The following is a 17500-nucleotide window of genomic DNA, read 5'->3' as shown; positions in this document are numbered from 1 at the left end:
TCCTCCTCCTCCTCCTCCTCCTCCTCCTCCTCCTCCTCCTCCTCCTCCTCCTCCTCCTTCACATGACACCTTTAGTCCCTGAGTTTCCTCGTACAATTATTTCTTGTGTGCAAAGTAATATACAGAGGAGGAGGAGGAGGAGGAGGAGGAGGAGGAGGAGGAGGAGGAAGGAGGAGGAGGAGGAGGAGGAGGAGGAGTTTATGTGAGTGGAAATGTTATGGAACAAAATTAATGTGACTGTCAGTAAATAAATTTTCAAAATCCCAAGGAAGTATAATATTGCATTCTCTCTCTCTCTCTCTCTCTCTCTCTCTCTCTCTCTCTCTCTCTCTCTCTCTCTCTCTCTCTCTCTCTCTCTCTCTCTCTCTCTCTCTCTCTCTCCAGTGGTATGAGAGAGAGAGAGAGAGAGAGAGAGAGAGAGAGAGAGAGAGAGAGAATAATAGTAATTTCGTAATGTGAGAAACTTCAGTATTTCAACATTGTGACTCAGATGAAGGAAGGAAGGAAGGAAGGAAGGAAGGAAGGAAGGAAAGGAGGGAGGGAGGGAGGGAAGAAAGGAAGGAAGGAGAGAGGGAAGGAGGGAAGTAGAGAATGAAGGAAAGAATGAAGGAATGAAGAAGGAAAGGAAGAAAAGTAATATTGGAGCTGTAATATATTCCAGATTATTCCCTCCTCCTCCTCCTCCTCCTCCTCCTCCTCCTCCTCCTCCTCCTCCTCCTCCTCCTCCTCCTCCTCCTCCTCCTCCTCCTCCTCCTCCTCCTCCTCCTCCTTCTTCTACGTCACCCAGACACCATTCCCCTTCTTGTCGCCCCATCAGTCATTCCTCGCTCCTCCTCTTCCCCTTCCCCTTCTTTACTCCCCTCTCCCTCTCCCCCTACTACATTTCCCTCCTTCCTCCATTGCTTCCTCCACTATGCTACCAATACATTTCTTCCTCCTTCTCCTCCTCCTCCTCCTCCTCCTCCTATTCAATCCTTAATACATCACGCCCGACCTCTCTTGCTCTCCTTCCTCCTTGTCTCCCTCTCCCCCTCTCCCTGTACCTCTCCCTCTCCCTCTCCTTCTCCCTCCAACATATTGCAACACATCGATAAAAATAATAAAGAAGTAAAGTTTCAATACACGCTATAAATGTTTTTACTGGGGTGTTGCCTCTCTCTCTCTCTCTCTCTCTCTCTCTCTCTCTCTCTCTCTCTCTCTCTCTCTCTCTCTCTCTCTCTCTCTCAGATTTCTATTTTGTCTTTCTTTTTTAATTTTTTCTTTTCTTTCTTTCACTTTTCCTGTTTAATCTATTTTCTTTATTTTCTCTTTTTATTTAAGTGTTTCTTTAATTTTTTTGTTTCGTTTTAATTATTATTATTATTATTATTATTATTATTCTCTTATTTTATTTTTCATGTTCGTTTCTGTTCGCTTTAAAGTTTAAAACGAAAAAAAACTATACATATATTTTTCGGAGAATTTCCCTTTTGAAAAATCTTTGTTTCGTTTACTTTCAATGTTTTTTTTTTATTTATTTATTCGTTTTCTTCTTGTAGTGTGTGTGTGTGTGTGTGTGTGTGTGTGTGTGTGTGTGTGTGTGTGTGTGTGTGTGTGTGTGTGTGTTTATATTCATTGTTCATACTGCAGCATTTATTCTTTTTTGTTATTCATTCTTATATTTCCAAGACTTATCCATGTTTTTTTCTTACTCCCTTCTGTCCATAATCTTTCTTTTATATATTTACTTGTTAGTGATTGATATTTGTCCGTGTTATTCTTCTTTTCTTTACGTTGTTGTTGTTGTTGTTGTTGTTGTTGTTTGTTGTTGTTGTTGTTGTTGTTGTTGTTGTTGTTGTCGTTGTTGTTGTTGTTGTTGTTGTTGTTGTTGTCGTTGTTCTCGTAAGTCACGTTGTCCTGGTTTTGTGTGGAGTGGGTCAATCTTGCTTTCTTTTTATTTATTCCAAGTAACGTGCGTGCGTGAGTGTGTGCGTGTGTGGTGGGGGTGGGAGGGGGTGGTTGTTAGGTGGCGCTTGTGAGGGGGAGTTGTTGTTTACTGTTCCGTTACTGTAGGTCATAAATCACACACACACACACACACACACACACACACACACACACACACACACACACACACACACACACACACACACACACACACACACACACACACACACACAGCAAATCCTAACATACTTTTGAAATTAACTTGATTTAATCCGTAGAGTTTTGAGAGAGAGAGAGAGAGAGAGAGAGAGAGAGAGAGAGAGAGAGAGAGATTAAAGGGGCGTTAAAAGGAAGTGAGAGAGTGTGAGAGGGAGAAATAAGTGAGTGGAGATAAGTTAGTGGGGTTGACATTATTATTATTATTATTATTATTATTATTATTATTATTATTATTATTATTATTATTATTATTATTATTATTATTATTATTATTATTATTATTTATTGTAAGAGCGTTGGCTTTTCATCCTTTGCATTAGTGACCTTGGTATATGCACGAGGAGGAGGAGGAGGAGGAGGAGGAGATATAGTGTGTTATGTAGTCGTGTGAATATGAGAGGAGAGAGGCACTTCTCTCCTTCTCCTCCTCTTCTCCTCTCCTTTCCTTTCTCCTGTCCTTCACTTGTCCTCACCTCTCCTCCACTTCTCGCCTTCTCCTCCTTGTTATGTCATGTTTGTAGCTCATCTCGTTTGTTTGGCTGTTATTCCTGTCTCCTCCTTCCCTCCCTTCTTCCTTCTCTCCCTTCCTCTCTCGTTCTCGCCCTTCCCTACCTCTCTCTCTCTCTCTCTCTCTCTCTCTCTCTCTCTCTCTCTCTCTCTCTCTCTCTCTCTCTCTCTCTCTCTCTCTCTCTCTCTCTCTTGAAGGATAGTTAAGAGAAAGGAGCTGAGTGGGTCGTTACGGTGTTGATGTGTGTGTGTGTGTGTGTGTGTGTGTGGGTGGGGTGGGGTGGGTGGGTGTTTGGTGACTCACACTTCTCTCCCTCCTTCTCTCCCTTCCCTCCCTTCCCTCCCTGGTCTTCATTCCTCCCTCCTCCATATGCATCCTTTCTCTCTCTCTCTCTCTCTCTCTCTCTCTCTCTCTCTCTCTCTCTCTCTCTCTCTCTCTCTCTCTCTCTCTCTCTCTCTCTCTCTCTCTCTCTCTCTCTCTCTCTCTCTTCTCTCTCTCTTCGTTCCTCCATTCCTCCTCCTCACATCTGCATCATCCTCCTTCTAACTCTCCCACTCATTCGCTCATCTCCTCCCATCTTCTCTCCCTTCCTCCTTCTCACGCCACCTCGTTAAATATCTCCCTTCCTTCCTCACTCCTTCACTCCTTCCTTCCTTCCCTCCTTCCTTCCCTTGCCTCCTTCCCTCCCTTTCATTCATTCGTGTCTGTTCGGTATTGTCTTCAGTGAGTGAATGAAAAACTTGTAAGATAACTCTCTCTCTCTCTCTCTCTCTCTCTCTCTCTCTCTCTCTCTCTCTCGGGCAGCTTCCATCCAATCAGATATAATTGAGACGAAAATTGGAACAAGCAAATAAGAAAATAAACACTGTCGCTGCCAAGAATAATAATAACAACAACAATAACAGCGATAACGACAATAACAATAACACTAAACTCAACTCTTCCTCCCACTCACAAAGGAAGAGGAGGAGGAAGAGGAAGAAGTAGATACAATTGACATAAGAATGCATGAAGAGAAGAATAGATGAAAGGGAAGAGAGTGAGAGGAGAGGAGAGGACAAGATAGGAGGAATGCATAGTGAGGGGAATGGAGGGAGAGGGAGAGTGTGAGTCTTATCTCCCTAACACATGGCCTTGAGGAGGAATTCCCACGGCTGCTGGCTGGGTAGAGAGAGAGAGAGAGAGAGAGAGAGAGAGAGAGAGAGAGAGAGAGAGAGAGAGAGAGAGAATGTAATGAGAATACAAAGGAGAAATAATCAATAGAAGCTTATTATTATTATTATTATTATTAGTAGTAGTAGTAGTAGTAGTAGTAGAGAGAGAGAGAGAGAGAGAGAGAGAGAGATCCGTACTACATACATACATTCATACATGCATACATACAGACACACAGACACAGACAGACACAGAGGATCACGAGTTTAACATTTCACGATAATCAAAGTGTATTTATCACAAAAGCAACGATAGCGAGCGATTTTTACATTGTCCTGACAACAGCTCAGCGCGATAGCTTATCTGGGCTGATGGGACGGATGGGGGTGGGGAGGGTGGGGGGTAATGGGTGTCGGGATGAGGTAGTACAGTGACAGACGAGTAGGATGAACGTGCGAGTTACCTGTAGTGTGTATTGTATTGGGGAGGAACGAGTAGTGGGATATATTGGTTATGTAAAAAAAAAATAATAAATAAATAAAAAAAGAGGGGGATGTGTTAGTAATGTAAGAAAAAAGGGGGCATATGCTGGTTATGTAAAAAAAATAAAGGGGGAGGAGTATATGTTGGTTATATAGAAGAAAAATGGGGTGTTATGTTAGTAATGTAAACGAAAAGGAGGGGTTATGTTGGTTTTGTAAAAAGAGAGAAAAAAAGAGGAGGGATATGTTGGTAGTATGAAAAAAAAGGGGGAGGATATTTTAGTTATGTAAAAAAAGGGGATGATTATGTTGGCTATGTAAAATAAATTATGTTGGTAATGTAAAAAAAAAAAAAGGATGGCAGATATGCTGGTTATGGGAAAACAAAGGAGGGGTGATATGATGCTTATGTAGAAAAAAAAAAGTAAAGGAGTGAAAATAAAAGTAAAATATTAAGCAAAAAATATATAATACGCAAGTTTAGGGAAACCGAAACAGTGGGAGCCGAAGTCCATATTCCAGGAGCACTGCTGGACTGGACTGGACTGGGCTGGGCTGGGCTGGGCTGGGCTGGACTTGCATTGGAGAGACTCAGGGAAGAGAAAGTTTCAAATACTTGTTGTATATCTTTGTTTTCTTAGATGGTTAATTATTGAGTCAGTCAGTTTGGTAGTTAGTTGTTAAATTATTGTTTATTTATATTTTTTAAGAGAGTCCAGAAAATGCAAAGTAAATACGTGAGCAACCTTAACCCATTCAGTACCAAGACGTGTTTCCATATTCATTCTGTTTACTATTTGGTGATTTTATTAAAACTTATGTGGGGATTAAAACAGTGAAGACTCCAACCATAAATCTGACTTCCATAGACTCTTCATAATGTAAATAAAATCGTATAATCGTACCCAAAACTCATGGTAAAAAAAATATCCCAGTACTGAAGGACTTAAACATCAAAAAATCATAAAAGAATCACACCAGAACACAAACAAAAGTACAAGAAACATCCCAGTACACAATAACATCCCTGTACCCACCAATCATTCCTCTTCAGTTTATTTAATCCTATAAAAAAACTCTATTGACTTCACTAACAAACCAATTATAGGGTATGTTCCAACCAATTACTTCTTTATTAGCGTGGTGTTGGCCAGACTGTACGGGAGGCGGGTTTGAACAAGTGGTGTATTGAATAGGGGAGGATGAAAGGGTGTGCTGGAAGTTATGGGTTGAGCAAGGGTTGGAGTCAATAGGGGAAGATTGCAAGGTTGTATATTGAAAGGGTAAGAGGTGTTAATGGAAGCTGAGGTGTGTTATTGGTGCTATGGTGTTGAGATTACAAGATAAGGGTGAAGATTGAGTGTACAAGGGAAGGTGTTTGACTATTCTCGTTATTGTTATTGTTATTTTATTTTTTGCTGTAATTAGTTTTGTATTGTGACGAAGATTTTTTTATGTTTGTGTGTCTCTAAACGTAAAACTTTCATAGTATTTTCCAGTGAGGTTATTTATTTTTTTTTTTACCATGTGGGCTTTTGACGGGAATTTCTGGGCTAAAGGGAATATTTTTTGTGGTACCTCCTATCTCAAAGCCCACCCGCTAGGAAACCATTGCCCCGAGTGAGGAAGTTTTGTAGTTATTGATAGTTTGTTTCAGGAGTGACGTAAATGTTTGTGGACTACAGATAGATAATTGGTACTATCATTGTATAAAACCATATGCAATCGTAATCTATAACTTCTTATCTATTTGTCTATTTATATGTATCTATGTATCTATTTACCTGCTTATCTGCATACTTACCTGTCTATATCTATCTGTCTTAATCTAACTATCTATCTGCTGGTCTATCTATCTCTATCTATCTATCTATCTATCTATCTATCTATCTGTGTCTGTCTGTCTGTCTGTCTATCAATCTATCTATCTCTATTTCATCTATCTACCTGTCTATTTATACCTATTTAGCTCTCAACATATCTATCAGTTTATCTATCTATGTCTACTAATACTCTCGGCTCTGTTTGGGGACTAGCATCTAAGTGAGCCTTTTTTTTGTGTTTTTTTTTCTTGTCCTTGATCATTTTTCCCCTCTTACATAAAAAGAAAAAAAAATACAAGTAAGCGAAAAGAGACAAGGGAGTGACAGAGCATTAAGGACTAGGAATACAGACATCCTTGAGAGATGAAGGGCAAGAAGTAAATAGAAGGGTAGAGAGGGCGGGGCGGCGGCCTTGAGGGGTAAACAGTACGTGAGTGGGAGGCAGACACACGTAAATTACACGCGATTGGAGTCTGCTTGGGGAGATATTGTGTTGGTTGGGTGTTGCTGTTGGTGGTGGTGGTGGTGGTGGTGGTATTGTTGTTATTGCTGCTGTTGTTGCTGCTACTGCCGTTGCTATTACTGCTACTATTATTGCTACTATTACTACTACTACTACTACTACTACTACTTTTACTTCTACTTTTACTTCTGCTTCTGCTTTTGCTTCTGCTTCTGCTTCTGCTTCTGCTTCTGCTTCTGCTTCTGCTACTACTACTACTACTACTACTACTACTACTACTACTACTACTACTACTACTACTACTACTACTACTACTACTACTACTACTACTACTACTATGAATTTTTTTTTTATTAATTCACGTCCTACTATTAGTATATTTCACACACACACACACACACACACACACACACACACACACACACACACACACACACACACACACACACACACACACACACACACACACACACACACGGAAGTCCTTGGTGCGTGTTTCAGCTTCTGTGCATTTGGTGCTTTGCTGTAATTAATTAAAATGAAATAATCTCATCGCATTAATTAATTATGTATCATTACTTTTACCCTCACTATCGAATCTTGGTTTAGTGTTTCCTGATACATATACATCGTTACTCTTCGCGTCACGTATTAAATATAAATAACACGGCATTCCTTGGTGGTGGTGGTGGTGGTGGTGGTCGGTCGTTAATTGGGGGGAACGAGGGGGGACACAACACTATTCGCTGGTCGTGCTCGTGGTGGTGAAAAATTCCGATAGTGATGTTGACCTGAGTGTTTACTGCTTGGCTGGATATGTGGTGGTGGTGGTGGTGGTGGTGGTGGTGTGTGGAGGGAGTTCCAGAGAGGGAGGTTTTTTTGTAGTCTCTCTCTCTCTCTCTCTCTCTCTCTCTCTCTCTCTCTCTCTCTCTCTCTCTCTCTCTCTCTCTCTCTCTCTCTCTCTCTCTCTCTCTCTCTCTCTCTCTCTCTAGCTCCACTGATTTCCATTTCCTCCTATTTTTTCCTCCACTAGTAAAAGTCTCTCCCTCCATCACTCCGTTCCTCCATTATGTCCCCCTCCTTCCTTTCCTTCTTCTTCGTTTCATCCATTTCCTCCTCCTCTCTTTACTCTCTTCCTTTTATTCTATTCATCTTTGTTTTCTTGTTTTTTCCTTCTCCATTTTCCTTTCCTCCATCTTTCTTCCCTCCATGTTTTTGTCCTGTATCATTTTCTTTTTTTCTTTCATCTGTTTCCCCTCCATTTCTCTTTCTCCATTCTGTCTCCTTTTTTTTCTTACTCCTTCTCCCCTCCAAATATTTCTCTCTGAATTTCTCCCTCCACTTTACGTCATCTTCATTTCGTTCCCTCTTTTCCTTTTTTTTTTTTTTTTTTTTTTTTCCTCCATCTTTGCTTTCCTCCTTTTCTCACCTTTAATCACCACCGCCTCATTTCTATCACCTTGAAAAGTTCCTCCACAAAATCCTTTTCTCCATTAGCAGTGCCTTTCCTCCCTCCGTCCATTCCTCTCTCCCTCCCTTCCTCTGTCCATTCCTCCCTCCCTCCCTCCCTCCATTCTTTCCTTCCGCTCTTCTTTCCTCCCTGGAGAGATAAACCTTCCTGCAAAACCTGAAGGCCGGCTGTTATCTCTCTCTCTCTCTCTCTCTCTCTCTCTCTCTCTCTCTCTCTCTCTCTCTCTCTCTCTCTCTCTCTCTCTCTCTCTCTCTCTCTCTCTCTCTCTCTCTCTCTCTCTCTCTCTCTCTCTCTCTCTCTCTCTCTCTCTCTCTCTCTCAGAAAACCATGTCCCTGACCGCAGAAGGTTGGCGCCTCTCCCTCCATCTCCCACACTCTCCCGCGTCTTCCTTTTCCATTTCCTTCCCTCTTCATCTCCCTCTCCCTCTCCCTCTTCCTCCTCGTGTCTTTAGTTTAGTGCGAGGGTGAACTGTCTCGCCCTCCCTCCAGCCTCTCCCCGCCATCTCCCTCTCGCTGATCTATCGCTTTACCTCTTTCCCATCTTCCTCCCCTCACTCTTCCCCTCACACTCCAGCCCTCGGCCTCTTCCTCTTCCTCCACCTTCCTGTACGTATTATCTTCACTCGTGTATTTGATGGTTCCGTTTTTGTCGCTGCGTGTTTCCTTTGGTCTGTGTGTGTGTGTGTGTGTGTGTGTGTGTGTGTGTGTGTGTGTGTGTGTGTGTGTGTGTGTGTGTAAGACGTTGATCCGGTGGCGGTGGCGGTGGAGTGGCTGAGGGTCTGGTCACCATGGTGATGGCATTCCGACTCACTGTTCCTCTTGCCTCGTGATGAAGTGGCGGTGTAGGGAGTTCCGCCCCCTATTCCAACCCTCATAGGTCCTCGAGTGGGCCTCGCAGGCACTGCAGGCGCCCCCGTCTTGCCGGTGGTGCGGGAGGGCCGCCCAGCGTGTTGGTGCAGGAGTAAACAGGTGTTTCTTCGGTTTTCAGGTTTTAATAGACTATGTGAGAACACTCCCAAGGCTCCGGACACTGAGTACACAGTGAGAGTGTGTGAGTGAGTGACTGAATACCGCCATGCCGCGACCCGCACCCTGCCAGGCGCCGCGGTGAAGCAGGGCGCCATCTTTCCCTTCAGGCACCAGGCAAGGCCTATCCTTACGGCTACGCCATGTCGCGGTCGGCGTCCGTGTCCGTGCCGCGGCGCGAGCTTTACGTGGTGCCCGAGCGGCGCGCCTCCCTGGAGCTGGAGGATATGCCGCGGGAGTACGAGTCGTGGCCGTGCGACTCCTTCTTCCTGCTGCCGGACGCCGTGCTGGCCATGGACGCCGGGGCATTCCGCGCTGACCTCATGTCCCTCGACCCCGCCCTCTCCGCCTCCCTGCCAGACTGGGACCTGCCGGGGCTGACGGGGCGAGCCGCCTCCCCATCTCAGGACCCGCCCCACAGGACCCGCGGCCCCGGTGGTCACGGCGGCGCCCACACACAGCGGGCGGACCGACGCTCCCTCACACTACTAGACCACCATGAGGGCCTCACCGTGCACTCCGCCGGCCAGGGCACCGTGCTCATAGGTAAGTCTGTCCCAGCCCGGCCGCCCAGCTAGACAAGGCCAGGTGGAGGGTGTGTGGAGCTGGTCCCTCTGTCCCTCCACGCGCCTCACTGATGTAGGTACCATTTTCGTAATTAGAATCCCCAGCGCCGAGGGTATACGAGGCCGCACCGGCTCGCCGACTCAACGGTGCGTGTAAATACTGGCTGTGGGCGGCAGTCCGGCCCGCGCCACGACGGGACCGCGAAATATTGAGAAAAAATGTTTTCTTGGCGAGAAAATCACAGGAGAGAGAGAGAGAGAGAGAGAGAGAGTGTGTGTGTGTGTGTGTGTGTGTGTGTGTGTGTGTGTGTGTGTGTGTGTGTGTGTGTGTGTGTGTCAGGACTGCTGTGGGTAAGGATGCGCCCCTTCAGGCACCCCCAACACCCACACCCAGCACCACTTAGCTCATCAGGCGGGGGAGGTGTGGCCGCCGCGCCCCTCCACCGCTGTCCCCCCCGCTGCGCATGACAGGTGGTAAGGGGGCGTGGTGATTACTTGGCAGACGTGGCTGCGGGAGTGATGAGGAGGGTGGTGATGATGACGGTAATCAGGAGCCGAGATGCGGAGGAGGAATAGTTGTGGTGGTGGTGATGACGATGATGATGATGATGATGATGATGAGGAGGAGGAGGAGGAGGAGGAGGAGGAATACAAAGGAATACAAAGGAAAGCCAAACAGCAACAGACCTGTTGGTCCTTTCGAGGCTGTTTGGTAACTACTTCTAACTGGCTACAGATAAGAGAGACAGGACAGTACAGGAGAAGGCTCCTCCCCACCCACCACTCCCTCCAGCTTTCGCTGGCATGGAAAATAGCTTGGAAAAGTACCATGCAGTATGGAAAAAACTGACATGGAATTTTCACAGGAAAGGATGAAAGGAGATTCTATTATTCACCCTACGGTGAACTCTACATATCTATCTATAAGAAAGTTAATATAGTATCATGTTTAATTATTCAGACAAGAAGAGAGCTTGTTGGGGTTATTCTTTAAATATTTATCAATTTTGTTTTGAATGATGCAATGGAAGTACTGTTTACTATTTCAGAAGGAAGCTTATTCCAAATGTTAACTATTCTATTAAAGAAAAAGTGCTTTGCCTCGTGGGTTTTAAAGCGTTTTGGTGTAATTTTAAATCCATTATTCCTTGTTATGGTGGAATGATCAATAGTAAAATATTTATTGACATCAAGGTTGTTGTATCCCTGAAAAATTTTGAAAACTTCGATTAGGTCTCCTCTTATCCTGCGCTTTGTTAAGCTGAATAAATTTAATGCTTCCAGTCGTTCCTCATACGGCTTGTTTCTCAATCTCGGAATCATCTTAGAGGAGGAGGAGGAGGAGGAGGAGGAGGAGGAGGAGGAGGAGGAGGAGGAGGAGGAGGAGGAGGAGGAGTAGTAGTAGTAATAGTAAGGTGATAATAATAATAAAGAAGGTAAGAAGATTGATTGTTTACAGTTGTGATGATGGTGGATAATGGTGAAGGTGATGATAGTTTATGTCAAAACACACACACACACACACACACACACACACACACACACACACACACACACACACACACACACACACACACACACACACACACACACACACACACACACACCAGGAAGGATTGACAGACAGTAACACTAGACGCGAAACACAATACAAACAACATTGCAGTACACTCTCTCTCTCTCTCTCTCTCTCTCTCTCTCTCTCTCTCTCTCTCTCTCTCTCTCTCTCTCTCTCTCTCTCTCTCTCTCTCTCTCTCTCTCTCTCTCTCTCTCTCTCTCTCTCTCGATATTCAGAAGATATGGAGAAGTGGCTTTGTGGAGAGAGAGAGAGAGAGAGAGAGAGAGAGAGAGAGAGAGATTCGTGAGTCTGTATGTCTGTGTGTATGTCTGTTTGTCTATCATTTTTAAGTCTCCATTCCTTTATTTGTGACGTTCCTGTTATTAATCATTCTGTCTTTGTTTATCTGTTCATTTATCTTCTTGTGTGTTTGTACTTCTTTCCTTTTCTTACCTCTCTTGTCCCTCTTGTTCCATTACCTTCCTCTTGTGTGTGTGTGTGTGTGTGTGTGTGTGTGTGTGTGTGTGTGTGTGTGTGTGTGTGTGTGTGTGTTTGACCGCTAGGAGGGCTGTGTGGAGTTAAAGTTGACGGCCTCGTATTGAGAGAGAGAGAGAGAGAGAGAGAGAGAGAGAGAGAGAGGTTTATGTATACAAGAGCATTCAGAAAACATTACCTGTCGTCTCTCTCTCTCTCTCTCTCTCTCTCTCTCTCTCTCTCTCTCTCTCTCTCTCTCTCTCTCTCTCTCTCTCTCTCTCTCTCTCTCTACGAAAGGCTTTACAGGAAAATTTATAAATCCCTTAAAATCCTCACACACACACACACACACACACACACACACACACACACACACACACACACACACACACACACACACACACACACACACACACACACACACACTTATTTTTTGTTTTCCCTTAAAAATATAAAGTTTACACAATATTCCCGTTTTCCTGTTAGATGACACTCCGTTTTCTTTATTTCAGGTAAGACACACCTTCTGTTCTCCCCCCCCCCACTCCTCCTCGTGGCCAAGTTGACAGGTGTGACTTGGACAGGTGAGTACAGGTAAGATGGGTGGTGCAGGTAATTCTGTCTGTATTCATGTATGTATGTATGTATGTATGTATGTCTAATTGTATATGCCTTTGTGTTTTTTATATTTATTGTTTTTAATTTGTGGTTGAGTTGAATTTAAATGTATCTTGTGTGTTTTATTTATTGATGCGTCTTTGTTGGTTCAGGTATCGTTGTCTGGCTGTCTGTGTGTCTGTCTGTGTGTCTGTGTGTGTGTGTGTGTGTGTGTGTCTAATTTTATATGCTATTTTGTCATGAATTTCGTATTATTTAATTTGCGGTTAGTGAATTTTATATCTATCTATCTTGATCTATCTTTATCTTGATGTCTTTCTGCTGCATTCTCTCTCTCTCTCTCTCTCTCTCTCTCTCTCTCTCTCTCTCTCTCTCTCTCTCTCTCTCTCTCTCTCTCTCTCTCTCTCTCTCTCTCTCTCTCTCTCTCTCTCTCTCTCTCGCTCATGCACGAGAATTGAATTTCATTTTCCTTTCTCTTTTACTTTACCTTACTTTGCATTATCTACCTCCCTTTCCTTCCCTCCCCTCTATTCCCCTTCCTTCACCTCCCCTTATTTCTCTCATTTTACTCTACCCTTCTCTGCATCCTCTACCTTTCCCTCCTTCCTTCCCAGTTCCCCTCAGTTCCCCTCATTCGTGTACCGGACCGAGGGGAGATCGAGGGGACCATCCACGCAAATCTCTTACCTGGACATTGTAATTGAATTTGAGAGAGAGAGAGAGAGAGAGAGAGAGAGAGAGAGAGAGAGAGAGAGAGCACCTTTACCCTCTCCTCACCTCTCTTTTCCCACTGTTTTCCAATAAATGAGCATTATTTATTTTCTTGGGAAGTTTCATGGTTGCCTGACGGCTCTTTTATGCCAGAGGGAAGAGGAGGAGGAGGAGGAGGAGGAGGAGGAGGAGGAGGAGGAGGAGGAGGAGGAGGAGGGTGATTGTTATGAAATATATGTACGGTGAAGAGAACGGGATGATAGTAAGAGAAAATGTGTTTTTGAATATGGTTGGAATGAGGAGGTGGAAGAAGAAGAAGAAGAAGAAGAACTGAATAAAGATGTAAGTAAGGATAAGGATGTTGACAGTAAGGAGGGTAGTAGTGGAGGAGGTGGAGGTAGGAGGAAGAGTGGAGTTAGTGAAGGTGGCTAATGGAGAGTGGAAGGGTGGATGTGAATCTAGAGACAAAGGACACACAAAGCAAGATGGGATATTAGAATAAGGTGGAGATGCGTGAAAGAGAGAGAGAGAGAGAGAGAGAGAGAGAGAGAGAGAGAGAGAGAGAGAGAGAGTGGAGGAGGAAGTGGAGATGACGATGTGGAGGATAGTTGGTGGAGGTGATGGAGGTAGTGGAGATAATACGTAAGGGAAGTGAACTCTAGGATCATGACCGTTACACACACACACACACACACACACACACACACACACACACACACACACACACACACACACACACACACACACACACACACACACACACACACACACACACACACACACACACACACACTTTAGCTTCTGCGTGTGATGTAAAAAAAAAATGTTTAGTGATATTTATGGCCCCTACTCCTCCTCCTCCTCCTCCTCTCTGTCGTTTAATTTCCCGTGAGGTGATGAAGGTCCGGGGATTTTGAGGACATTGTGGGTGAAAAGAGGGCAAGGGGTGAGGGGAGAGGGGAGAGACAAGGAGGGGTGAGGGATGAGGAGTGAGGGAGAGGACGGTGCCTGGAGTAGTGGTAAGCTTTTTGGGTGATTTCTTCTTTTTTTTTTCTTCTTCTTCTTCTTCTTCTTCTTCTTCTTCTTCTTCTTCGGTTTGTGATAGTCGGTTTTTCTCCTTTTCTTCGTCATTGTTCTTATCATTGGTGGTTTTTTGGGATCATCATCATCATCATTATCATCTTTTCTTCATCTTGATCTCCTCCTCCTCCTCCTCCTCCTCCTCCTCCTCCTCCTCCTCCTCCTCCTCCTCCTCCTCCTCCTCCAGCAAAACACCTGTTCGTGGGAAAGTGAACCAAACATGCAAAAAAAAAAAAAAAAAAAGTGAATCAGACGCAAACCAGAATACGAGAGAGAGAGAGAGAGAGAGAGAGAGAGAGAGAGAGAGAGAGAGAGAGAGAGAGAATAGAAGAAAAATAGACAAAAAGGATTTCTCAGTTCTCAGTTGGGAGTGAAAACGTTGCTAACCCAAAGCCTGATTCCGTTTTTTGTGGCTGTCCCCTCGTTTTCTGTTGGCGTGGGAGTGATGGGGCCTGGTGGGAGTGAGGGGAGGGGAAACTGGTGTATACAACTGGGTGGGGAGGGAAGTGGTGTATATAACTGGGGGTGGGGAAGGGAGGGAAGTGGTGTATACAACTGGCTATCGGGAAGCTGTTGCGATGTGAAGGTTTTATTGGTGCGTTGTAGAGAGATAGGAAAGAGATAATTATTAGAGAGAGAGAGAGAGAGAGAGAGAGAGAGAGAGATTTAATTAGATGGATAGCCAGAATTTGGTTAGATCTTATGTTGTTTTTGTTTTCATTTATCTATTTCTTTATTTTTTCAAGACGTGTGGTGATGTAGGGTAACATTAATAAACTCTCTCTCTCTCTCTCTCTCTCTCTCTCTCTCTCTCTCTCTCTCTCTCTCTCTCTCTCTCTCTCTCTCTCTCTCTCACGTGAGTCTTGCAGATTAATTTCCGAGCAAGATCGTTTTATTCTTTTATTTTTTTCCTTCCTGGAGTGAATGAGAGAAAGAGAATGATAGGGAGGCATGAGGGGAAGTAAAGGGGAAAGCGGGAGGTGGTGATGGAAAAAAAAATGTCATGGGTAGATGTGTTATTGTTTAAACCTCGCTTACCTTTCTTCTTTTTCTACATCATCACCATCATCATCATCATCATCATCATCATCATCATCATCATCATCATCATCATCATCATCATCATCATCATCATCATCATCATCATTTCGTATGGGAAAGTAAGGATGATGATGATGATGATGATAGTGGTGGTGGTGGTGGTGGTGGTGGGGAGGATTATGATAAAGTTATCTTTAGAGACAATGATTTATCTGTAAAGTTTCACGCCTTACACCAACTTATTACAACACACACACACACACACACACACACACACACACACACACACACACACACACACACACACACACACACACACACACACACACACACACGGTCCGGTAGCTCAGTGGTTAGAGCGCTGGCTTCACAAGCCAGATGACCGGGGTTCGATTCCCGGGTGGAGATATTTGGGTGTGTCTCCTTTCACGTGTAGCCCCTGTTCACCTAGCAGTGAGTAGGTACGGGATGTAAATCGAGGAGTTGTGACGTTGTTGTCCCGGTGTGTGGTGTGTGCCTGGTCTCAGACCTATCCGAAGATCGGAAACAATGAGCTCTGAGCTCGTTCCGTAGGGTAACGTCTGGCTGTCTCGTCAGAGACTGCAGCAAACAGTGAATTACACACACACACACACACACACACACACACACACACACACACACAGAGCGCATCACTCATGGGAACGAAAATGAAATGGTGGAATTGAAGAAAGAATATGATGATTTTGAGATAAGAAAATCCGTATCTAATTTTTCATGCTTATCGTTACAAGATCCTCTTTTTGGCATTAACCTCTTCAGTACCATGCCACGTTTTCATTTATATTCTGCTTGATAGTGGTGATCTTTTACAGCTACAGAAACGTATGTGAATTACAGCTACAGAAACGTATGTGAATTAAAATAGTGAAAATTCTGGTCATTAATCTTCTGACCTTCATAGATCCTTCCTCGTGTAAATAAAATCGTCTAATCATACTCAAAACTCGTAATAAAGATACGTCCCAGTACTGAAGGAGTTAATTTTCTAAGATACACCTGTAGTGGTAGTATAGTCACACAGACAGCCTCGTTAGGTCCAATACGTCTGTTGTTGTCTGTTCTTTCCTTTGTATTCCTCCTCCTCCTCCTCCTCCTCCTCCTCCTCCTCCTCCTCCTCCTCCTCCTCCTCCTCCTCCTCCTCCTCCTCCTCCTCCTCCTCCTCTTGCCCACGCTCCTCCTCCTCCTCCTCCTGACCTCCTCCTCCTCCTCCTCCTCCTCCTAAGTTTTTAACACGCTTTTCTGTTATCTTTCCTGTAACAGCTTAGAGATCTTACCTCTTGACGCGAACACAGTGCAACTGTCAGTACAGTACCTGCAGTACCTAGCAGCTATTTCATCGACACTAATCCCATAATTACCTTCATTCCAGCCTCTCCAACTGTCGTGTTCGTTTTGATTTAAACTACTTATCAAAAATGGCTTCGGATTTAAAAAAAAAAAAACTTGCAGGGACTACAATGAAAGGTTTGCCAAGCAGCACTACGAAGACTACTTTTCCAGACCTGTCTGCAGACTGTGTGACACCCGTTCTCGTCTCGAGGAAGCTGTGGCGGAGGGAAACAGGAGGTTTGCTGAACTAAAACGTAACTTTGATTCACTGCACGATACCTGAACACGTCTGGAAGAAGCAGTAGCAGAAAGGAACAACAGGTATACTGAACTAAAAAATTGATTTGATACCCTACAAGAATTTGTCACAGCGAATATTGGAAGGAGCGCCACGATAGACAGTCTGCCATACACCTCCGTAGCCCAAACCAAATAGATAACAAAGTTGAAATGGCAAACGTCCAAAATAGATTTTTCTCAACAGTCTTCACGACTGAAGATGTCCAGAACAGCCTGCCCATTCCAGAGCCTCAGGCACAAGGCAGAACACTGCCAGACTTCATGGTTACAGAAAATAAATTCTTCATAGTCATGAACAGCATGAACGTAAACAAAACACCTGGACCAGACAAGATATCACCCAGGCTTCTCAAAGAAGCGAAAAACGAGCTCGTGAAACCACTCACGATTATATTCAATAAAACTTTACAAGCAGGAAAGTCCCCAGGAGTGGAAGCTAGCAAATGTCACGCCCATTTTCAAGAAAGGAAATAAATCACTCCCAGCTAATTACAGACCAATCAGCCTTACTTCAGTAGTGTGCAAGCTGATGGAAACGATAATCAGAGATAAGATTGTCAAATTTTTAGAAGAAAATAAGATCATGAAAGATTCACAACATGGTTTCAGAAACAAGAGATCCTGCTTAACAAACTTACTAGACTTCTTTTATGAAGTTTTTAACTCGTATGACGAGACAAAAGCAGTGGATGTTATTTATCTTGATTT

At 44.0% G+C, this 17500-nt stretch overlaps 1 protein-coding gene across 4 annotated transcripts in view; it reads left to right on the top strand.

Annotated features, from left to right (window-relative positions):
- Nucleotides 1-17500, top strand: part of LOC123506358 (MAP7 domain-containing protein 1-like) — a 290206-nt gene that overhangs the window by 96517 nt on the left and 176189 nt on the right. For 3 of the 4 annotated variants that reach the window (XM_045258389.1, XM_045258391.1, XM_045258397.1), the window contains exon 2: nt 9036-9619. The exons of the other annotated variant lie outside the window; for it this stretch is intronic. In XM_045258389.1, the coding sequence (XP_045114324.1) occupies nt 9217-9619 (403 nt within the window). In that variant the 5' untranslated portion in view covers nt 9036-9216. The remainder of the gene's footprint in view (nt 1-9035; nt 9620-17500) is intronic. 4 annotated transcript variants of the gene reach the window in all.

Source organism: Portunus trituberculatus, chromosome 19 (assembly GCF_017591435.1).
Source record: "Portunus trituberculatus isolate SZX2019 chromosome 19, ASM1759143v1, whole genome shotgun sequence".
Classification (NCBI taxonomy): domain Eukaryota; kingdom Metazoa; phylum Arthropoda; class Malacostraca; order Decapoda; family Portunidae; genus Portunus; species Portunus trituberculatus.
Note: the sequence above shows the minus strand (reverse complement) of the source record. Positions and strands in the feature narration are given on the sequence as shown.